Source organism: Seriola aureovittata, chromosome 1 (genome assembly GCF_021018895.1).
Source record: "Seriola aureovittata isolate HTS-2021-v1 ecotype China chromosome 1, ASM2101889v1, whole genome shotgun sequence".
Lineage (NCBI taxonomy): Eukaryota > Metazoa > Chordata > Actinopteri > Carangiformes > Carangidae > Seriola > Seriola aureovittata.
In genome coordinates, this window is record NC_079364.1 from 5770233 (window position 1) to 5794369 (window position 24137).

Sequence of the window (24137 nt, forward strand, 5' to 3'; positions counted from 1 at the left end):
ACTATACTATGTTGTTTTTATGACTTTTTATGCCTTACTATACTATGTCGTTTTTATGACTTTTTATGCCTTACTATACTATGATGTTTTCATGCCTTACTATACTATGATGTTTTTATGACTTTTTTTGCTTTACGATACTATGTCGTTTTTATGACGTCTTTATGCCTTACTATACTATGTTGTTTTTATGCATTATTATACAATGTTATTTTTATGACTTTTTTTGCCTTACTATACTATGATGTTTTCATGCCTTATTATACTATGTTTTTTTATGACTTTTTATGCTTTACTATAACATGTTATTTTTATGACTTTTTTTGCCTTACTATACTATGTTGTTTTTATGACATTTCATGCCTTACTATAATATGTTTTTATGACGTTTTCAAGCCTTACTATACTATGTTGTTTTTATGACGTTTCATGCCTTACTATACTATGACGTTTTCAAGCCTTACTATACAATGCTGTTTTTATGACTTTTTTTGCCTTACTATACTATGACGTTTTCAAGCCTTACTATACTATGATGTTTTTATGACTTTTTTTGCCTTACTATACTATGACGTTTTCAAGCCTTACTATACTATGTCGTTTTTATGACTTTTTTGCCTTACTATACTATGATGTTTTCATGCCTTACTATACTATGTTGTTTTTATGACTTTTTATGCCTTACTATAATATGATGTTTTAATGCATTATTATACTATGTTATTTTTATGACTTTTTATGCCTTACTATACTATGATGTTTTTATGACGTTTCATGCCTTACTATAATATAATGTTTTTATGACGTCTTCAAGCCTTACTATAGTATATTGTTTTTATGACGTTTCATGCCTTACTATAATATAATGTTTTTATGACGTTTTCAAGCCTTACTATACTATGTCGTTTTTATGACGTTTTCTTGCATTACTATACTATGATGTTTTTATGACTTTTTTTTGCCTTAATATACCATGTTGTTTTTATGCATTATTATACTATGTTATTTTTATGACTTTTTATGCCTTACTATACTATGATGTTTTCATGCCTTACTATACTATGTTGTTTTTATGACGTTTCATGCCTTACTATACTATGACGTTTTCAAGCCTTACTATACAATGATGTTTTTGTGACTTTTTTTGCCTTACTATACTATGACGTTTTCAAGCCTTACTATACTATGACGTTTTTATGACTTTTTTTGCCTTACCATACTATGTCGTTTTTATGACTTTTTTGCCTTACTATACTATGATGTTTTCATGCCTTACTATACTATGTTGTTTTTATGACTTTTTATGCCTTACTATACTATGATGTTTTTATGACGTTTCATGCCTTACTATAATATAATGTTTTTATGACGTCTTCAAGCCTTACTATACTATGTCGTTTTTATGACTTTTTTTGCCTTACTATACTATGACGTTTTCTTGCATTACTATACTATGATGTTTTTATGACTTTTTTTTGCCTTAATATACTATGTTGTTTTTATGCATTATTATACTATGTTATTTTTATGACTTTTTATGCCTTACTATACTATGATGTTTTCATGCCTTACTATACTATGTTGTTTTTATGACTTTTCATGCCTTACTATAATATAATGTTTTTATGAGTTTTTTTGCCTTACCATACCATGTCGTTTTTATGACTTTTTCATGCCTTACTATACTATGACGTTTTTATGACTTTTTTCACCTTACTATACTATGTCATTATTATGAGTTTTTATACCTTACTATACTATGATTTTTTCATGCATTATTATACTATGTTATTTTTATGACTTTTTATGCCTTACTATAATATGACCATTTCATGCCTTACTATACTATGTCATTTTTTGTGACATTTTTTCTCTTACTATAATATAATGTTTTTATGAGTTTTTTTGCCCTACCATACCATGTCGTTTTTATGACGTTTTCATGCCTTACTATACTATGTCGTTTTTATTACTTTTTTTGCCTTACTATGATGTTTTCATGCCTTACTATACTATGTTGTTTTTATTACTTTTTTTGCCTTACTATACTATGTTGTTTTTATTACTTTTTTTGACTTACTATACTACGTTGTTTTTATTACTTTTTATGCCTCACTATACTACCAATGTTGAGACCAAACCTACGTCCCTGCCTCAGCCTGTACTTCAGTAAATGTACTGAGTTACTTCTTTCCTCTGCAAACAGCTGTATGTTTCAATCATAAAAGCCAGACATGTGCTAACAAAGAAGGCCTGCACTCAACTTTTGGTTTTTAAAGGGAGAAACAGATAATATTAGCTTACATCTAATTATTATTATCTGCAGCAGCACTGGTTTCAACAGGGTGATGTTTGCATAGCTGGATATAGACATAGTGTTATTTCACCGCTGAGAATTGATGACAGACGTGTGAGTGTGTTTCATCAACTCACTCTGCTTCACACACGGAGTGACAGCAATGAAGGACATGAGGCCGCAGAGCCCCAGGTTGATCCACAGCAGGGCCTTGTTGAAGTGGCAGGCGATGGGGTGTGTGTAGTACTTGTACATGAAGGTGAAGGCCATGGTGGCGATGGTGTAGAAGAAGAGAGTGGCACACATCACCGCCAGGTACCAACGCTTGTTTTCTGCCGCTCCGGTCAACCTGAGCAACAGGACAGAGGACAGAGAGAAGGTTTCAGCTTCACATCCATCCTGCAGGCAATTATTCTCTATGGATGCTGCTGTTTGTCACAGTTTAACATCACAAAAACCAGTCGGAATCTCACCATTAATTTCGGTCACAAAACAAGGTGCAATGGATTTATTTATGGTGCAAATCCACCATTTATTTAAAGGATTTCCTTGTTTTCATGTGAATTTCTGAGGTCACTTAAGTGAAATTTGCCACATGTATCAAATGTATCCATAGATATCCATAAAACAGAACTTTTTGGCCACTTGGGTAAGAAGTGGAAACAAGCGGTGGACAGAACATTAGCCTCTTATCATGGAGCAACACTATCTTTCATTTGGAGTCGTGTTTGTGTTCACTTGATGAGTCTAAAGAGTAAGAAAAGTCACACATTTTCAAATCCAACACGCAGGGACTTTAATCTTAAAAAGTATTGAATTGTAGAACGAAGAGAAGTTTCCCCAGACAGTTTACGCACCAGATTTCAGATGCTTTTGCAAAGTGAGTCCAGTATTTTTCCTCATTGTCAGTGATCACAACATATGCTGTAAGAGTCAGAGCACACAATAGTGTGGGTGATGGAGAAGCTAACATCTCAGAGAGGGTATTCTTCTCTTCTGACATGCAAACCCAGGAGGGAGAAACAATCAGGTGAATGAAAACCCCAGACCACTGTAAAGGGAATAAGAGGATTTCTAGTTTGTGTGCGTTCGCTTTGGAAAAGGTCCTGAACGGATAAATCCTCTTAGCTGTCTTAGCTACAGCTCTGCCATGTCACAGCGGAGTTCAGAGGTGGCTGAGAGAGAGTGATGGCACAACAGCAACAGCTGGACACAGTAAATAACATCTGGGACAAGCCGTCTGTCAGAGGACGTATCTTGTCTGAGCAAATGAGGGCATGACAGAAGAGACACGACAAGAGGCCAATGGAAAGAAAAGACTGAGTGAAGTAAACACAGCAACGCATGAGCGGGTAAAATATGTAAACAAGCAAATAAAGAAACAAATGGAGCAGAGCGTGAGCTGAGGCAGAGCAGTGACTTACCTGGTTCATTCATGCCTCACCGGATCATCAGCTCCGTGACAACCAGCTGACTATAAACATCCACAAACCACATCAGTGCAGGTTTACAGTGAGGCCATTAAACCTGAAGCGTCTCACAGTTACTGCTGAGACCTTCACACTGACACAGCTCCCTCCAACATCCAACCTCCTCCCTATGTGTAGGTTTTTGGTATTATTGACTTAAAAAAAAAGATTTAATTACAACTGCAACAATTAGTCGATTAATTGATTAGTGGCTCGACAGAAAATGTATCAGCAACAGTTTTGACAATCAAATGATTATTTGTCACTTTTTAGGAAAAAGTTGTTTTTTTTCAGGATTTGAGCTTTTCTTTGTCCCAGATGATAACAAACTGAATATTTTGCTGTTCACCTGAGGACTGTAGCAAATTATACAAGGTGTTTTTCACTAATTCATAGCAGTTCATCAAGAAAACAATCAGATTAATTGATAATGAAAATAATCATTGGTTACAGCCCTGATTCTATAACCTGACCATTTGCTATAAATCATCAATGCTTTCACCCAAGTGTCAAACATTAAAACATAAATAAATAAGAATAAGAAAAAGTATCACCTGGTACTAAAGAGTAAAACCAAGCAAACAAAAAAATGTAAACTGTAAAAGAAACAAAGAAAGTAGTAGACCTCTGTCTGTGTCTGTCTGTCTGTCTGTCTGCGTGTCTGTCTGTCTGTCTGTCTGTCTGTCTGTCTGTCTGTCTGTCTGTCTGTCTGTCACAGATGTTGGCGAGGTAAGTCTGTGATTTACACAGCTCTGCTGGGCAGAAGGTGAATCTATCATCACCAGTGTAGAACAGACTCTTTTCTCCAGATGTGAACCAACCAACATCTGTATGTGCATGTATGTATGAAGATGTGAGGGACCTTAAATAATACATTACTGCTGTCCTGTGAAAACCATGTATCTTCAAACTATCAGCTTTTCATGTTTAGAAAATCGAGTGTGGTTTTATGTTCCTTTTTATGTTTTTATTCACTCAATTGAATGTTTTTTTATGTTGTGTTTGTGTTTGTAGAAAAATGATCAGACTCAAATGAAAATTAGCGCAGTCCTGTAATAACCTTGGATGGGCTATGTGTTGGGACTGGGAGCCATCAAAGTCAGAGACGATTCAAAACTAATAAAGTTTTAATCTTATAACAGCTAAAAAACAAGATTCTCACTGACAATGATCTCAGCATATACAGTAACAAAGTGCTGCAGTTATATACTTAATATATGATATTATTCATTTGATGCTCTCACTCACCAGTTCTTGTTCCAGGTGTGTGCAAAAGCTGTGATGAGGATGAGTTGGATGAGGATGAAGGCAAATCCTCCCACCACACCAACATAATGCCAAGCTGGGAGAAGAAAAGGAGAGAAAGAGGAGCCATCAGACGTTGATTTACTTCAGGGAAGTGAGAGAGAAAAAAGAAAGCTGTAAATCATAAATCAGCTGTGATATCAGGAATGTATCAACATTGGATTTATTGTTGCTAAACAAAGTCAAATCAAGCTTCAGAGTTTTAGAGAGATTTATGGTCCAATAATTCACAGCAGTCGACATGAAGGGTGTTTTCAGGAGCGGATCTCTGCTGCCCTCTAGCAGGATCACAGGGAGGTGCACCAACAACATCATCGCCATCAGCTCTTTATTCTCAGTAAGGTTTTATTTTCAGCCTCTGCTCAGTCTCTCACCATGCAGGAAGGACTCTGTTGGGATGAAGAAGGCAGCGGTGCACATCCCGAGCAGGGTGATGAACTTTAGGAACCAGAAGCTGCATGAGAGAGATGAACAGGAAAGGACAAAACAGAGGAACAGACACCAGTTAGTTTTCTAAGGTTAAACATGAAGACTTATTCATTGTCCTTTACATTTTTATTTGTTTTAACATTATGAAATTATACAAAAATACAAATTGTTGCTTCAGACATTATTTACCGAGGAAATTTTGAAAAGAAGCAATCTGTGTCATTCTGGCCTATAATTTTAATATATTAATCATTTTACATTCATTATTAATCTCAGGCTTTCTCATTTTCTAGTTTAAAATACTGATGCAGAGTGTGGCAAACTGGGAGAATTTAAAACTTCTTGAATAATTTTCTCTCCTCTATTCTCTTCAGTCCAAAGACCAGTGATTTTAATATTAAAGGATTACTAAGTTTGAATGCATTTTTCACTGTTCTACGAATCAATTGGCTTCCACTCATTTTTCAAATGATAAGAAAAACTAAACCTGTGACGGATTACACAACTGCAGCAGGTTTCAACTGGAACAAACACAAACACATTCAAAACTCACAAAACAATTGGAAATGATCAGAAGAAAACGTAAAGTGAAGACCAAAAATGGTAAAAAGCTATTGTATGGTCTACATCAGGGGTGAAGAGTTAGGTTCAACTGAGGGCCAGTTTATTCAGCGTGCTTCAATGGGGGCAACACGGGCACCATGGAGATGAAGCCCAGTGTGTTGTCAATGTTACTGTCACTGTAGTGAACAGCGATCTCTTCCATCTGGTTGAATGAATCTACTGTTGTTATTGTTGCTTTTTTGAATTTCAGCTGCCATGTCCATCAGACACCGGTTTGTGTTTCAGTCACAAATCATCAATTATATTTGTCTCTTTGGTCGGCCAAATATTTTTATGGAGGGCCACACTTGGCCCAGGCGCCGCTATTTGCCCAACACTGGTCTGTATGGTTTGAAATCATCATGATTTTGTTTTGGTGTCTTTTTTGGTTACGCTTTGAGTGTTGAGACACACTGTAAGTTACTTTTGACAGCACCAGGTTGGTGGTGCTGCACAGCTGCGACCCAGACTCTGTTGGAACCACTGTATGTTTGACTTAGCAGGATAAGGATCTGTGCAATAGCCATGTTTTGTTGTTTCCTTTCATTTTTCTACTTTATTTAACTTTGCTCACAGGTACATTAAACTGTGAAAGCAAATTTTATCTCAACCTCCGTCCAGACAGAATCCATGTCCATCTGGACCTCCATGTTACTGTGTCTGGTCTTTATAACGACATCCAAGACTTCAGCAGGGCACTGGGTCACTCCCTGACCCCCCCTTCTGCAGACCATTTAGACCTGTAACCCTTTGCCAAAAACCCTGAAACCTTTCACCGTGGCACTGATAAGACTCTTGTGAGTAGATTTATACCAGAGAGGAGCAGCAATCCAGTCTGTCAAATCCTAATCCCAGCGACGTCACTGCTCTAATCGAGTGCCCTGCTGTGGAAAGTGTGACAACAAAGAGCTTTATATAGAGCAGCAGGCCGGGTCAGGTGAGCACAGTGAGAGACACTTTCTCCTTTGAGACTGTGAGTATTTTAAGGTGTGTGTACTTTAGGTCCATTCTGTCTTTCTTTTATATTGCCTGTCTGCAAGCAGGATCAATTAAAAAATTGGAGAGTTGATGATAATTTTATGATGTCAGGTTTGAATTTATGTCATTTAAAGGTCCCACATTGTATAAATGTAGTGCTTAGGTAGAAGCATGTGTTCTTTGATTATAAAGCAGGTCTAGGTTCTATATTAATACTGTGAAAGTGTCAAAGCCTCAGTCCGCAGAGAAATCCACACAGGCTGTATTCAGAAACTGAGCCTTAAAACGAGCTGTCAGGACTTCTGTAACTTTGTGATGTCACAACAAAGCAGTCACCACTCTGCAGCCCTGCCCACCTGGACCCACCATCCAACCTTACAGGATTTGGTTTCTCTGAGTGTTTACCTGAAATCTGCTATATTATTATTCATTTATTATTCCATCACTCAGACATCCAATCAGAAGACAGACTCAGAGCCTCCTCTCTTCTGATTGGCTCACCGACCTGCTGTTACTAGAGAAGCCTCAGATGTTTAAAACTACATTGAGATGGTTTTTGGTTCTTAAAACCACAAATATATCTTCTTACGGCTCGAAACTTGTGTAAAATATGTTGTGCTATGCTATGTTGTTATGCTGTCAGATGAGATAAACCAGCATAAACTGTTTTGTAGCCTCCTGATCAATAACTTATTTAGTGTTGGCTGTTTTAATGATTTGTAATTACATCCATGAGTCACACCAATCACAGCGTCTTGGTTCAGATTAAACATGTGTGAGGAGGTAAACTCTGCGGCACTGACCCGTTGTGTATGAGCGCTCTGAAGTCCTGACTGGACTTCACGTCTATGAGGAAGATCGCCATCATCAGGTAGAAACAAGAAGTGCCGAAGCAGACCCTGTAGACCGCTGAGTAGCCCACCAGCATCTCACAGTGGCCTCCGCCATGCGCCTGGTCACACACCATGTTGAAGAAAGGCACCTGAAACACACACACACACACGTACACACCATCTTTAATCTGTCAGTGCCTCCATTTATCTGTGTGTCTGTCTGACCGGGTGAAGAGTTCAGATGATGCCAAACATTACGGCTAATGGCTAAACTACTGTTCACCAAACCAGAGTTTAAAGGAGGAGATGCGGTTTTTCTTTTAGTGTAGAATCACCATGGCAACAGCGACAGGCTGCAGGTTCAGTTTTTTTTTAATGTGTGTCAAAAGAGAGTTTGCTTTGGGAGGCACCAGTGCTGCTGTTTACTTGATACTGTGATCTATTTTTTAAATGTGTGATGCACATGATCCTTTTTGCAACATGAAACATTATGTCATTATAGATTATATTCCCAGAATCATTTTCAATTTAGATAGTTTCACAAATTCTCAAGTCTGTCAGACGCCCATATGAAGACTGAAAACCCCCTTTTCATACTGGCAATTACAACATCTGCTCCTGACAAGCCTCCAGATTCACATCTGTGTTAGCACAAGTAAAGGTTACAGTAAGTTAAGTGTCAAATCTCTTATTCTGCTTCTATCTTATTCATTTTTGCCATCTGATGGAAATTAAATTAATTTTTCTCTGTGAACTATCAAATGTGTTTCACGTGTTTAACATCCTCTCCGTGTAATTGGCTGTTGTAGTTGTTCACAAACCATCTTGGGATATAAAAGAACGGCAGAGCTGAACACTGAGGTCTCATCACCATTTCCTGCTCCCTGTTTTCTATAATTGTGTTTTTAATTGTGTTAACAGTGTCGTTATACAGCTCTCTTGTTCTGTTGCCAGTTGTGTAACAGAGATTATTGGTTATATTTCAGTTGATTCCTTTGTATTAATGTTTTGTCATCTGATCTCCTGGAAGCTCCTCGGGGTGCGTGGCCATATTGATTGTCTTCTTTCTAATTTTGATCATATTCACAAAATAAAATCATCTCCAGCCTGTATTCACAGCTCCTCGGGCAAAACAAATTAACCCAACAATAAGATCCAGCACTCACATTTTCCCTGACGAGCTCAGAGACGGTTCGGGACAGCATGAGGCAGGAGACGGCACAGCTCATGATGTGGAAGAGGGTGTACATGACCCGCGTGCTGGTGGAGGATTTGACCGGAGGACAAAAGGCACAGCAGAGCGAGCAAGGAGCCGGTCCACAGCAGCAGCATATCTGAGGAGGAGAGGACGGAGGCAGCAGCTCAGCATCCAAACAAAACGAGCAAACAAACACAAAAACACTCTGACGAAGAACGTTTTCACTGATGGATGTTCTGCCTTTAAATCACATGAATATGATCCACACACTGCTGACATCACATATAAATAATATGCATGTGCATGTTGCAAAAAGTGAACAAACAGAGGCATTAATCATCTGACCGTCACTGAGCTCAGGTGATTTGTCATTAGTGGATATTATAAACTATATTTCTATTCCATTAAATGGGTAATAAATTAATGGAATACTAAATACTTAATGCATTTTACGAGGGTGTTTTAAACCATCATGTCTGACTAAACAAAAGCTTTCTCTATAGCAAAATAAATCCAGCCCATACTTGGGCCACATGCTTGTTTCCTCTGACCCAGTATACGCCCATTTCCACCACCCGAATCTGGCCCAGATACGGCACGATTGTCAGATGCTACTTCCACATCTAGACCAATTCTAGCACACACACACACAAACAAACACACACACACGCACACACACACGCACAGACAGTCTTTAAGCTGTCAGTCAATACCGGAGGATAACAGACGGACTCTGCCCAGATGTATATGGGCCAGACTCGGGCCGAGGTCCCAGGCATATGTTGTTCATTTTACTATCTGGGTTATAATATACATTTTATAATGATGCTGCTTGGTCTGACAGCGTGTGACCAGTTACTAGAAACTACAGTTCTTTTTGGATCTTGACCTGGGCTGTATCCACAGTATTTCACTAAAGTTAGAATTTACAGAAAACTACTAAAAAGTAAAAGTTTAATTACAGAGGGGTCATGTTTGTGTAAGTAGATGAATAAGCAAATCTGCTCATAAGAAATTACTGTCCAACAATCTGTTACTCGAGAACAAACTGAGACCAGTGATCTGCACTGGACCTGAAGAGACTAAATCATGTTTTAGGTTTCCAGACTGGACTCTCCGTCACAATCCTTAAACACTGTATGTGTCAGGTCAAACAGTCTGAAGACTTTTGGGAGGCACAGTATCAGATCGCCTACTCTGAGTGTTTGGCAGCGCGGTGCGGTTGGTGGCAGATTAATCTAATGAGTCCAGCAGCATCTGGCTGGTTCTGATTCTGACAAATCAGGGCTGTGGATAACTGGACATGAGCCCATCACTGCTGATCCTGAGCTAAATCTAAGGAGGCAAAACCTGCGTGCACATCTGTCTGATGCTTCAGCGAACTCAGCAGATTACAGTCTGGAGGTCTGTCTGTGTTTTCAGGGTCACAAGATGACGTGAGGGGAAGGAAAAATGGTTTCAGCTGTGTGTGTAAGTCTTTCTGTGTTTCTCTGTGAAAACACTCAGTGACTTTCTCAGATTTAGTCTCAAAAGTTAAAATCACTGTTGGACAAACGTGCGGCCTGTAACACACTGTATGGATGCAGTGGACCCAGATATATTATTACTCATCACATGCAGATCATAATCTGATGGATAATGCAGAGAAGCTTATCCAACATCTTCTCTTTGAAGGGAAGACTGAATAAAAATAGAGCTTTAATCGTGTACAGTAAAATGATTTGACCCCGTAACAGATGAAACATGATTAAAAGGACAGTTTGTCTTGTTTTTTTTTCTTGTCTCCAACAGTGGAATCAAACCGTTATCAGAGAGAAATATTTAAATATACTGCTGCAATGCATCAGGTCTTTCAGCATCTTCTCAGAAAGGAACTGAAATTTGTTGTATAGATTGACACTGTGACCTTTCCTCTGTCCATGGCCAGATTAACCTCTTCCAGGCTCCTGGGCCGCCTGGGGTCCTGGATTGACCCACCAGCAGGGTTGACCTCATACTCAATCATTTCACCTTCTCATAACGTCATGTTGAAATGTTTGATGGAATGAGAATATTTACTGTTTGTTACTCACAGGTACCAGATTCGCCGCAAATTTCTAACATGCAACATGCAAATTACCTTCATATTTCATTATCTTTATATCTTATTGATTACATATTCAACATGTTCCTTTTGCATCTACTCATCTTTTCTTGCCATTTTACTTTTTTGAATGTTTTTTGTGTTTTAAGATTTCTTTTTTTTGCTGTGTATGTTTTCTCTGTAAAGCAGTTTTAGAAAGTCTTGCACAAATAGAGATGTATTATTTCTTATATTTATTTTCCACTCTCACTCGCCATGGAGAGCTTAAAACACAACCTAAAACAAATGATTCATCATTTATACTTTCAATTAAAAATGCCACGAAAACACCCAAATCTCCCATCTATAAACTGTGGCTCTATGCACACACTGAGATATACGTATTCAGTTCAGTGATATTGGTGCTGTGGTGCTTCAGCAAACACAGGGAAAATGTATAACCTTTATCGAGCCATCTCACAGACAGACAGATCGTCATAACCTCTGCATGTGTTTGTCTTCTGGCCTATGGTTGAATGTTGATCATACAGGGCCGCTGGTGGAGCTGTTGCAGTAAGTGAGTCTAAATCATACAGTGGGTTATATTCAGGTCAAACAGCAGTCAGTTAGGTCTGCTGTGAGTGTGGAGGAATAATCAATGAACAGAGCATCCTGCAGTGTCAGTGACACGGTCATAAATCAAGTGTTGTGCACACGACCTTGTCAAATCAGAACAATCGACTATTTACCACAAACACAGAGCAGGACACAGAGGAGATGATTATGAGACCTCCTGTATCGTTCCAGGTATTCAGAGAGATAATCTGAAAGCTAATCCTGCGTGAATCACATTCTTAATGCACCAGTGATCCAAATGTACCTGTCATCAGACACAGTAGCCCACTTTTCATATTTCATATTCATATTCTTCAAATGTGACATATGTGTGTGTGTATGGTTCAAACATTCTCCATATTAGTACTGATATTGATACTTTGACTTCCATACTGATTCTGATTCTTTTCAATTCCAGTTTTATCAAATCCGTTTAAACAAAAAATTACAATACATATAACAGTACAAATTTTAGTTTTACTTTAGTTGTATTTTTAAGCCTGGTCTCTTTACACATTCCAACATGTTCATGTTAATAAACAGCCAATCACCAGCATTAGATCTTGGATATGCAGGACTGGCTCACTGACGCTGATGAGATTTACTCATTTACGCCTTAGGAATCAATATTTGGTATCGAATGTCAAGATATTTTTTGATCCTCGATAGTATCAAACCAATTCGATATCACTATCAAAGTTCAATACCCAGCTCTACTGACTAACTGCTGTGGCTAACTACAAGACAATGGCAGATTGAATTTGCCTTCATTTCCCACGATTCTCGTGGCTCAGTTTCTTTAAAGACATCGGGGAGGAGTGGGACCAGAAGGCACCTGGTGAGGTGAGACCAGGTGAGGTGTGATACTTTTCTGATACTTACTTTTCTACTGATACATTGTAATAACTGTCAAACAAGCACATGTTAAACTTCAAAAGTTTCTTGATTTAAAGAAAACGTGTCAACAAACCCAAAACCAAAACCATCAATGAACCGACCCCCGCTAACAACAAGAGACGGCATGAACAGTTTGATCTGATGATGGCGCTAGAGGAAAATTCAGAGGATTACCAAAGTTATTGCAGTTCATCCTGAGGGGAACATGAATGTCTGAACTAAATGTAAAGGCAGTTCATCCAATAGTTGTTGAGATGTTTCACTCAAATGTCAACGTCGTGGTGGAGCTAAAGACCGGGGATCACCGAGGTCAGTAGGATTCATCTTCTGGGGAGCAGGAACGTCTGTACAAAACTTCATCTCTGTACATCACTAAAGAATTAGAGATGTTTCAATCCGGACCGAAGAAGTGGGTCGACCGAAAAGCAAGTTTCCTCCTGTTTCAGTAACATTTGCTAAAAACTAATTTGCTTCAGAAAATCACTGAGACTTTCTGTCAGACAGTATTGAGATAAAAGTAAAGCCTGCACACTGACTGGAGGCCACCAAATGTATTCAAAAAGACAACGATGCCCTCCAGGTTTGATTTCCATCAGGATGTAGGTAATTACACCTTTTCAATACAAGGAACATTTATGCTCTTGTCCACAGCGACTACAAATGGTACAACATGGTACGGTGCAATCAAAGCCACAGTTGAACAAAGTAAAGACTGTCAGAAAAAATGCCCCAATTCTCAGTTGATGTTCCACCTGACACAAGTGCCAGAAAGCTCACAGGTGTATGAGGTAATACAGATCTCTCTCTCTCTCTCTCTCTCTAGTAAAGGTTAGTTTTTCGAGGACAGGAAGGAACCAGCTGACTGACTGGTGTTTGGTTACTCGCTCCAGTGCTGAGGAAGCACATGGGAGAAAAGTCTGGATTGAGATTTCCCGCCTTGCAGTGACAGTAGGACAGTTGACAGGCTACCGGTAGCGTGAGTATTATCAATTCACTTGATCAGTTCTCGATCATCCCCGTTTTTTTTTTTTTTTACTCCAACTAGCTTCACCGTCATCCAAAGTGACTGTGACTGGACTGGCAGCTGCCTGATCAGCGGCTCCAGATAACCGTCAATGCAAGAGGAGCAACACCACAGACTAAAGCCTCTTGAATTAAAACCATTCTGACACAACTTCAACAAAGAGATTCTGCACTTCTGAGAGGCAACATTTCTGCTAAAGTAGACCGTGTGCTGACAGACAGAAACCAACCTTTGAGATAAATGTAGTGGTGGAACTTAATAACGAAGTACACGTACCAAAGTGCCACTTGTACTTGAGTTATTTTGCAGATTCTGATTAAACACCCAAATGTATGATTAAAATTTGATGCATCACTATTAACATTAAACTGCTGCTTACTTGTTAATGTATTAGTGATAATAGTCAATGATATATGTAGTAATATAACACTTAAAGGCAGCATTAACCTTTGATTCCTATAGGTAGGACATGTGCTTGTAACAGAGTATTTTACACTGCAGTATTGCTACTGGTATTTAAACAAGACACCAGTACTTGAATATCTTGACAGTGAAAAACCTTCAGACTCCAGCTGCAGTCGCTGCCTCCTGTGCTACTGCTCATCAGCTCTCACCTGATAGGCCACCATGTTGAGGAAGTAGTTGTAGATGCCGCTGCGGTTCATCCCCTGAGTGGCCGACATCGTGCCTCTAAACTGCTTTTCCTCGGCCACAGCAGTTCTACATTTGGCCATGAATTTCCAGCACAAACAGTTTTTCTCTCAGATGGCCTGCAAAGATGGCATCCTCACATCCTCACAGAGGCGAGAACACGACATCTAACAGTCCTGTTAGGAGATGGAAATGAAAAGTAAACCCACAACGCTCAATCCGGCAGGTTGTCCCTACACTCTCCTTATGCTGGATTAGCAGTAAATCTAGTCCAGCTGGGCTCCCTGCAGCCGAGAGCCTCAGCATGAGCGCCGGTTCAGCTACTCTCAGTGCAGCCTCGCAGGGGAATAAGTTGTTTTTTTGCCCATATCCTTCCTGCGTGCTTTGGCTCTGCGGCTGTGTTGGGTGCTGCCAGAAAAGAGGGAGAGGTGGTGGAGAATGCCCGGTGCCCTCCCCCCATCCTCCCCCTGTCCTACCCGGTCAGATTAGGCAAAGAGGGGAGGAGGGGGTGAGGAGGAGGAGGAGGAGGAGGAGGTCGACAGGGACCATGTGTCAGTCCCATCTGTCCCTCCCTTCCCTTCCCTTCCCCCCCTCAGCACTACACAAACTCCACAGTACAATGGCATAGTGGTGTTTAATCCAGATTTAGAAAATTAAACAATTACCCCCGGTGTGATTTCTAAATGCCGATGCCTGACTCCTCACAGCCTGCAGCTGCACCTATTGACCCCCCCCCCAGACCTCGTCCAAGTCCGAGTCTGTGTGCCACTCACAGAAAGAGGCCACGTCCATAATCCTAACAAGTTATCATGACTGCATTACAACCCAGAAACACTGAGCTGGGACGGACTGAGCGCAGGCCTGTCTGTGATGGAATCAACAAAGGCAGGGGGCATTAGTAGATGTGCTCACAGCTTAACAACAAACAGGCCAATGGATGTTTGATGTTGGGGGGGGGGCTCTAATGGAAGGATGAAAGTAGTAAGTAGTAAGTAAAAACTTAGTTACAGTTAATATTTTAACTTTCATACATAATCTGTTAGAAATCCGGTCTTATAACCTTAATTCCTTCAAAAAGCATTTTAACAAGATGTTTCCACTTGCAGCTTCGTCTGCGTTTGTCTCTGTGCTTTTCATTTGTGCATCTCATTCTCATTGTTTGTTCACAGTTGTAAGTCTGACATGAGGAGGACTAGAGGACAAGAGGCTGCTCCTGCACAGAGCAACTTTTTATTCTATACACTGTAAAAACTTCTTTGTTTGTTACATTCATATCTAAAGAAAAATTAATAAATCCATCAACTGGTTTGTTAAAACCGAGGATATTTTTAAAGCTCAGATATCAGATAAGTAATTTATCATTTTCAGGCTTTTAAAGTTCCAGGTTAATCATTGAAATGAATCCTCGAGATTCTTCAGTTTTTTAAATTTAGTGATAATCACTGTTTTGCAGTTAATGTCAGTGACACTGATTCACTTGTTGGTCAGAATCAATAGTTAAAAAAGCTGAATGTATGTCAGTGAAACACTGCAGTTTGTTTCTGTGTTGCACAGCAGCAGTGAAATTAAACAATGTTAGTGTGTGTGTGTGTGTGTGTGTGTGTGTGTGGTGTGTGTGTGTGTGTGTGTGTGTGTGTGTGTGTGTGTGTGTGAGCTGTTAAAAAGCGCTGAGTGCACGAGGAGAGAGTCAGATTAGATTTGGGTTAGTGTGCAGGGCGGAGCGCCGGGATAATCCCGCCGTTGTTCAGCCCTCTTCTCAGTCAGGATGACCTTCACTGGCCCAGACGGGACGTTAGCAGCTGCAGCTTGTTACAGTCTCTGAGCGGCTGCAGACAAGCTTCACTGAGCCAGAGGCTGTCTGAGCCAACAGCAATTTGTCACTGTGCTGCATCTCACCTGGTAACACACATTATCCTACATAGGACTGTAGTAAATGCTGTGTCCAGCAGATTCAATGATAAAGGATCAGTCTCAATGTGATCTGTTGAATTTAGATAACTCGCTCCACACAACAATCAGCCCACTGCAGTAAACTGTGCTCTCCAAACAGCAAACATACCCATGCAGCTGCAGGATTAGTTTCCAAACCTAACTGTACATTCTCACTGTTGACACAAAAAAACAACTGTGAACAAGCAGTACACAAACCTAAATACTCAGTTACAAAATCAAAATATACATAAAGTACCAAATGTAAAAATACTCAAGTACTCATTTGCAAAACAGCAAATTTAAGAATAATCTATATTACATTATTGGATGATGATTATGAATTATTGATGCATTCATGTGCTCATCACTTTAATGCTGCAGCTCGTAAAGAGAAGCTAATTTTAACCACTTCATGCGGCAGGGTAACTTTGTCTTATTGTTGATTAGTTTTGTAAAAGTATAAATTAACATAAAAACTCAAGTGAAGTACAAGTCATTTTAAATTGTACTTTAATACAGTTGTTGAATAAATGTACTTAGGCCCATATTAATGGCATGATTAACATATCTTATCAATCAACTTATCAATGGATAGTACTGGGTTTCTGTAGATAAACAACAGCTGTTCTGATGTTGATGGTCTGATCAGAAAGTCAGGGTAAAAATATTTGTCACATTTGGCTGCTGTCAGGTTTTTCTCTGCAGCGTAACTGATTTAGTAGAATGATTTGTTTTTAGACCTGGACCTGTTTACATGCATGTTGGAAAATAGCAGCCAGTGCCAAAACCTTGTACTGTAATTCTTCAGAAGAGCCGCAGTCGGCGGTACAGATTCGCTTTCTAGGAAGTGAGCAACAAACAAGAGGTCAAATAAGAGGTTAGCTGTGGTTCACACTCAGCTAAGAGGCTTGGACTTACAGACCCAGTGAATGAGGACTCTCTCAGAACCTGAGAGCAACAACAGTTGAAAGGTTATTAGTCTGAAGTCTGAGAACACCAGACCCTGCATCTGCACAGCAGAAACATCCTCAGTCTGTCACCTCGTAATTTATATTCATGTAACCAGCTGTCACAACCAAACTCTCACAACCTGTGTTCTGTCCGTGCTCTGTCGAGGGACGACAAGTCTGCAGTAACAATCTACACAGAGGTGTATGTGTATGTATGTCTGTCTAATAAACAGTCGCTAATGTAAAGCCAGGTAGTATCAAGCATTTTTTTTCCACACCACCCATTAGCCACCAACAAAGGCAGGAAACGTGAGTCGGTCCACCACTCTGGTCCAGACTCCAGTCTCAAATGTCTCTACAACTACTCGAGGCATCATCATAAAGTTTGGGACAGGCGTTCATGGTCCCAGGAGGATGCATCTCCATGACTGTGGTGACTGACTTTTCACCACCATGAGGTTGATGTATGTGGTTTTAGGGGAGAGTCTCAACTATCGAGTGCTTTGTCTTGAATCAGACTTCATAATTTTGTCCAATACTTTCACTGGTTCATGACATGGTGGAATTTAACAAAGTACCATTAAGTACTACATTGTGGGTAGTATTTCAGGGGGTGATATTGCAGTTTTCACTTAGTATTAGCTATCATTTTCTACTTTATATCGCCTATATATTAATGTATATTTCCTACACCTGAGGTAAACTAAGCTTGCTTCTTTTTTTTAAACAGATTTGTATTTACATTTTGGGGGTAACATGTTTCATTAACTGGAAAAAAAAGTATTTATGTATGTTTATCTGTAGCCTATAGCATATTCATAATGTATGTTATGATTACATAAGTGTTAATCATGTAACATCATATGACAAGAATAAAGAGTTTTTAAAAATTCTGTTGTTAAAACAAACTGAAATAGAGATTTCAGGGCCAAGAACAGTCACTGTTTCACATAATATCTTTAATCTCGCTGTGGATTATTCCCTCCAACATGAGTGGGTGTAAACCAGCACTAAGTCCCTGTGATCAACACGTGTTGCTCTGAGCGGTCCAGGCCGCCGTGGCCCGGCATTCCTGGGGGCCCCTTTCACTCTCAGATAATTACTGCTGCCTTGTGGGAGAGGAGGAAGTGCCAAAGAGGACAAACAAAAGCAAATTAGCGGATGCAAATCTCCGCTTGAGCGAAAGCACTCAATCTATGGTTTCAATAGGCTTGCGCAATAACAGTTGGCTGAAATCCAGGCCTTGTTTACAAAAAAAAAGGACACAAAAAATTATCCATTCATTAATCCTCTAGGACTCTTCTTGAGCAAAACTATGGGGTAACGGTTTTTGACCAGCATTGTTTTTTTTTTTACCTGTTTTAGTGGGTAAATAAAACATTGGGAGTTGTAGATGATTCACATGCAGCTGCAAGTAATAAGAACAATTCTCCTTCCCATAGAAACACAATGTACCCATTCATACATAGATGTGTCATGACTGAGTGCACAACCTGCTCACATAGTTCATAGTAGGACAGACTATTACTAGAGTTCAGATGTCACTTTCTCCACATTCTTAAATTGAAAAATAAATGGCTGAAGTTTAATGAAAATTTGAAAGATGCTTGAGTTTTTATTGATTTGACACGAAAATCAATGTTGAATATTAATATTTTCGTTGCGATTCTTTTTTGTATTAATTGACTGGTTATTATATGAGTTCACATTACATGACCTACATGCTTTGGGTTTGAGGTACTTGTTCAGATTGCAGGAAATCTTAATACTACAAACTACTGTACAGTTATTTTCAGAATGATGGTTCCAAAGCTTTGTGGCTTGTGATCACTTAAAATGAACCAATGAGCATTGTGAACGCTCATCACAGGTTATGGCCCCCAGTGCATCCACAAGTTGAGACCAGTTGAACGAAAGAGTGATTTTTCTTTCTTGGATTTGTGCTAATTGAAGAAGCCTGAAGAATGAAAAGTATCCAGTATTACACAATAAAAAAGTAAAAATTTGAGAAAAGTCAAAAAAGATGAAGAATTTTCTGTGATGTACGTTATTGTTTCTAATCCCCTTGATTATCAGATCTATCTTGACCCCTTGGATTGGAAACCAACTGGTTTAAATTACTTTAAGCTTTAACAACTCTGTCGCAACAGTTTGGGAAGGTCCCCACACACAAAGCCAGCTCTATTAAGAAATAATTTCCCCAGTTTGATGTGGAAGAACCCGACCTCATGCTCATCCAACACCTTTGAGATGAACTGGAATAAACCAACTGAGAGTCAGACCTTATCACCAGCATCTGATGCTGTTGTGGCTGAATGAGAGCAAATCTCTGCAGCAAGTTCAACATGAAGGCTGCAGCAGATTAACGTCCAACAATTGTATAATTTTTTTATTTCCTCCTTTATGCTGATGTTAAACATATTGACCTAACACACAATTAAAATTGACTTGATATTTTTGTGTGGTTGCCCTGAGAGCTACCCATCATGCTTTTATCACCTCACCATCTTGTACCTTCACCAGAAAACAACTGTTGCATCCAGCAGAGTCTCACCTGAGGCCGAAGCCAGTGTCCTGACATCACGTCCCTGAGGCCCTGAGGCCTGAGGCCCGAGGCCCGAGGCCCGAGGCGATGGAAGGCTCCACACAGTCAGACAGCCATCAGTCATAGAGCAGGATGAAGGGGTTGGTGTGATGACAACCACGTCCCTCTGGCCCCATTCCTGCGGCCGCCCATGACCACACACATCTCCTGAGGGATGAAACCACAGACACCTGAGAACACTGATTTGGTTTTCAGTCCTGCTCAGGATTGAAGGCACAGGCAGGTTTCTCTTTCCTTTAATCTGATTACGGTGGATGGATTGAAAAAGCTCAAGCACACGAAAGGGCTGGAAAAGTCTGGAGACAGAGGAAATCTGTTACAGTGGTTGAAGGGCTATTTGCATTAAAGTACTGTAAACCTCTTATAAGAGACAGGAATAGAACGAGTAGGAACACAGAGTGATTCAGTAATCCGGACAGTTAAAAGTCCAAATAATCCATTTATTGTCTCTTTTCTTTTTTGCATCTCAAAGACAATAACAAGATAGTAGATAAATCAGATAAATTATATTCATATATACTATTAAACCTACTGATTAATACTTGATCATTTCAGATTAAAGTCTTGAGTCATGCACTTGACTGACAATAAAGAATTATGTTCAGTTTATAGTTTGATTGCAATTTTAATTTGCAAAGATTTGCACCTTTATCTCTAGGAAATCCCTCATGTCCCACTGTCCTTGTTGGATTTTGAAGTATTTGGTGGATTTTCTCCAAAAGGTTGTTCTGTGAGGCTGCAGATACTTAAAGGTACTTGTGGGGAAACATGTCAGAATGAGTCAGAATGAATTCTCAATGGAAAAAACTTTTTTGTTTTGTTAAGTAGGCAATCCTAGTATTCAGGGCTGGACTGGGACAAAAAAATCGGCCCTGGCAATTTTGGTCCGGGCCGGCCCCCTCTCAATAGGTTGAGCACCACCCACCACACCTCCTTCGCAGTCCCCTTAAATATGCCTACTGTACAGTGTTCATCTAAAATTATTCCTGACCAGTTGTGGGCCTGCAGTTTAACACAGATAACAGTTATGAATTATGTTCATTTTTTAGACAGTTTGTTTATTTATTTAGCTTAGTTCTGCAGCCAGCAGAAATGCGTTCAAATTGCACAATCTTGTTTCCATCTCTCGGATTTTGGAAGAAACTTACGCTTTTTACACATTTTTTATTTCAGTTTTGAAGATAATGAAGATTTGTGTATCAGAAACTAAACACAGTTTTTGTAAAGGGACATTAAAAAAAAGATTGTTACTTATTTACATTTTACACACAATCTTAATCTGAAAAGTAACTATAAATAACTATAGCTGTCAGATAAGTAGCGCAAATAAAGTAGCATAAAATTGAAATACTCAAGTAAAGTAAGTACCTCATAAATTGTACTTAAGTTCAATAGTTGAGTAAATGTAATAAGTAACATTCTACCACAAACAGGACCATATTTAATCGTGATAAATATTCATAAATATTATTTTTTAAATTAACCATTTTTCTAAACTATGCTTCACATCCGGTACTACCCCGTTTTCCATCCGACGCTTGAAGGAACCGTTCTTTTTGTTCCGGACTCATTGGAGCAGACATGGCAGCCGAGGGAGACGTCGATTTGGACCTGGAAGCCGAGGAAAACTGCACCGGGAAACCGGCAGAAAAGCCTCGGAAACATGACAGCGGAGCCGCGGATCTGGAGAGAGTCACGGACTACGCGGAGGAGAAGGAAATCTCCAGCTCCGATCTGGAAACGGTGAGAGCTACGTGCTAACGCTAGCCCGGAAACATGCGGCCGCTGCTGACTTCACGGTCCGCAAATCATCCCTGATACCGGCCCCATGAGAAATGTTTAGCTGTTCATGTGTTGTCTTATAAATACCCCTCTCACTTCTACTCATTTAGATTTTAAAAGTCTGTTAGCGTTTGCTTGGTAATTGTGTGGAGAACGGTTAGCTGAGTGGCTAAACAACTAGCTAGCTAATCTATGTATTTTTTTTCTTAATAAAGTACAATTAGTCTTAAAATTCATTAATACAAGAATTTCATTATAGCTGGAGACCAACAGTGTAGTATACTAATAAACCTACGACAAAACAAATAAACACTTTAAACAACTAAATGAAATGAAATAACTATAAAAACCAGTATTACAGTTAAACTGAATGGAATAGAGAATTTCAGAAAATAACTTCAGGGCTTCTCAGCATCACTGTTTTCCAAAATAATCCAAATTTATGATTTTTAATTTGTCAAGTGTGAAGAAGTTGTCCTTAGTAATATTACTGAATTTTAAGTAATGTAGGTACATCTTTAATTTTAATGTGAATGTGTCAACTAATTCAATAAATTCTTTATTACCAGAAGCTTAATTTAACCAGAAGTTGTCAGAGAGATTAAAAATATCTTGTGCACAAGTATCCTGACCAAGAGAAGCAGACGCTTGAACATAAAACACACCATGATCAAGAATACTGATGTTTTAAAGCCCAAAAAAAATTGATTTCAGTTTTATCAAAAGTACCAGGTTAAAAAGTCAAAAATTGCATTAACCATGATGTTAATAATTTTATATAATTATCCATTTTTTAAGTGAATGAAAGTGGTATTGAAATGTATTCAAAAAGTCCTAAATTGAACTTGTCGAACACTGCAGAAACAATGAAAGCGACATAAATACGAATAACAGTGTTTGTTCTTTCAGGCGATGTCAGTGATCGGAGACAGAAGGTCACGAGAACAGAAAGCCAAACAAGAAAGGTAAGATCAGCGTTGACCGCCTCAGAATGCGTAATGATGTGTAACAGCAGCATCAGCTCCTAATTTCTTCCTTGTGCATAGTTCATTAATACTGCAGTTAATCACAGCTCCCACACAAAACAAACCCACAGGATGTGGCTGAGAAGGAAAATAATGTTTGTAATCAGCAGATTGAGGGATTTTTGTAGATTTTTAATCTCATAACATCCTGACATTCAGTCTGAACCATTAAACAAAACGTTTCTTGTCTTGTTTTTCGCTTTCAGAGAAAAGGAGTTGGCCAAAGTCACCATCAAGAAAGAGGACGTAGAACTAATTGTAAGTTTTTCACTCTTCAGTTTTTGTTTATTAATCTTCAGGTGATGTTAAAGCCACATCTGTTATTGGTACACTACATGGCCAAAAGTATATGGACACTACATTAAATCCATGTGTGATATTGGAACATTTCATACCATGGGCTTTAATCTTCTGCTAACACAGCCTCCACTCTTCTTGGGAGGTTTTTTCATGTTTTTATATCCTGGCTGAAGGGATTCAAGGTATCTGTTGGTTTTGAAAAGTTTTAAAAAGCAGTGAGTTCAGTTTCCTCAAAAAAAGGCCAAAAATGTTCATCTTTCCTGCTGCTGTCACGTGAGTTATAATGTTTTTGTATGTAGTTTCTGGCTGTTGGGAGATGTTCCAAACCTAAAAACTAAAGGTGTGATTGTGACAGTGAATTATGCTGCAGGAGGCTGTTCAATCCGCATTTTGTGGCGTTTCGGTCAGATCCATCAGACCTGCAGCGAACACTGTCGCCACCGCTGCCTCAGTGGCGAGGAAGCTCGTGAGCTCAGAATGGAAAAGCAAAGATTTTACCATGAACTTACATGGTATTAATATAAATAATAATTCTTGATTTGTTTATCCATCCACTTTCTGTCTCTTATCTCGATGTCATTTTAATTTAAGTAATTACTAGTATGTAATTTAAATTGATATTAGAGCTGCAACGATTAATTGGACAGAAAAATAATCACACCTAATTTTTTTAAAACAAAAATATTCACTTTTCCAGCCCGTAATTGGTGAGGATTCACTGCTTACAACAGTAAATTCACTCTTTGGATTGGTTATTTGATGCCATCACCTTGAGAAACTGTGACCTTGTTCACTCTCTTCCATGAAACGATGAATCAATAATGAAACTAATCATTAGTTGCAGGCCTGTTTTTATGATCAGTTTGTCAATGTAAGCATCTTGTGTCAGTGTTAAAGCTGTAATTTGACTTTGTGTTGATGTTGCTGTGCAGATGTCTGAGATGGAGATCTCGAGGGCCGTGGCGGAGCGCAGTCTGAGGGAACACATGGGGAATGTGGTGGAGGCTCTGGTGGCTCTCACCAACTGAACAAACAGCATTTACACAATGGACTGCTTCACCTTTTTTTTTTTTTAAACTGAGGCTCATCAAGTCAGTGAGGCTGAACTGATCTCGGTGGTTAAACTGGTGTAATTTTTACCCCATATCCATTTCTTTCTTTTTTTTTTTTTTTTTTTTTTTAA

The 24137-nt window shown here is 39.1% G+C and overlaps 2 protein-coding genes across 2 annotated transcripts in view; one reads left to right on the forward strand and one right to left on the reverse strand.

Moving 5' to 3' along the window:
• The window catches only part of serinc4 (serine incorporator 4), a 40656-nt gene extending 25840 nt beyond the window's left edge, over nucleotides 1-14816 (reverse strand). The window contains exons 1-6 of the mRNA XM_056372411.1: nucleotides 14324-14816; nucleotides 9080-9247; nucleotides 7884-8062; nucleotides 5445-5524; nucleotides 5014-5107; nucleotides 2434-2645 (exon numbers count right to left, since the gene is read on the reverse strand). Of these exons, the coding sequence (XP_056228386.1) occupies nucleotides 2434-2645; nucleotides 5014-5107; nucleotides 5445-5524; nucleotides 7884-8062; nucleotides 9080-9247; nucleotides 14324-14443 (853 nt within the window). The 5' untranslated portion in view covers nucleotides 14444-14816. The remainder of the gene's footprint in view (nucleotides 1-2433; nucleotides 2646-5013; nucleotides 5108-5444; nucleotides 5525-7883; nucleotides 8063-9079; nucleotides 9248-14323) is intronic.
• A 6577-nt stretch (nucleotides 14817-21393) lies between these two features.
• Nucleotides 21394-24126, forward strand: hypk (huntingtin interacting protein K). Its single transcript, XM_056373826.1, has 4 exons — nucleotides 21394-21590; nucleotides 22539-22594; nucleotides 22861-22912; nucleotides 23887-24126. The coding sequence occupies exons 1-4, from the start codon at nucleotides 21429-21431 to the stop codon at nucleotides 23980-23982; spliced, it is 366 nt and encodes a 121-aa protein (XP_056229801.1). The 5' UTR covers nucleotides 21394-21428; the 3' UTR covers nucleotides 23983-24126.
• The last annotated feature ends 11 nt before the right edge of the window (nucleotides 24127-24137 follow it).

Bases quoted from the DNA above. Each gene is read 5' to 3' on its own strand.
- hypk (XM_056373826.1), top strand. From the start codon at position 21,429: ATGGCAGCCGAGGGAGACGTCGATTTGGACCTGGAAGCCGAGGAAAAC. The intron at 21,591-22,538 runs GTGAGAGCTACG...TTGTTCTTTCAG, and splicing joins CCAGCTCCGATCTGGAAACG to GCGATGTCAGTGATCGGAGA. The intron at 22,595-22,860 runs GTAAGATCAGCG...TTTCGCTTTCAG, and splicing joins CAGAAAGCCAAACAAGAAAG to AGAAAAGGAGTTGGCCAAAG.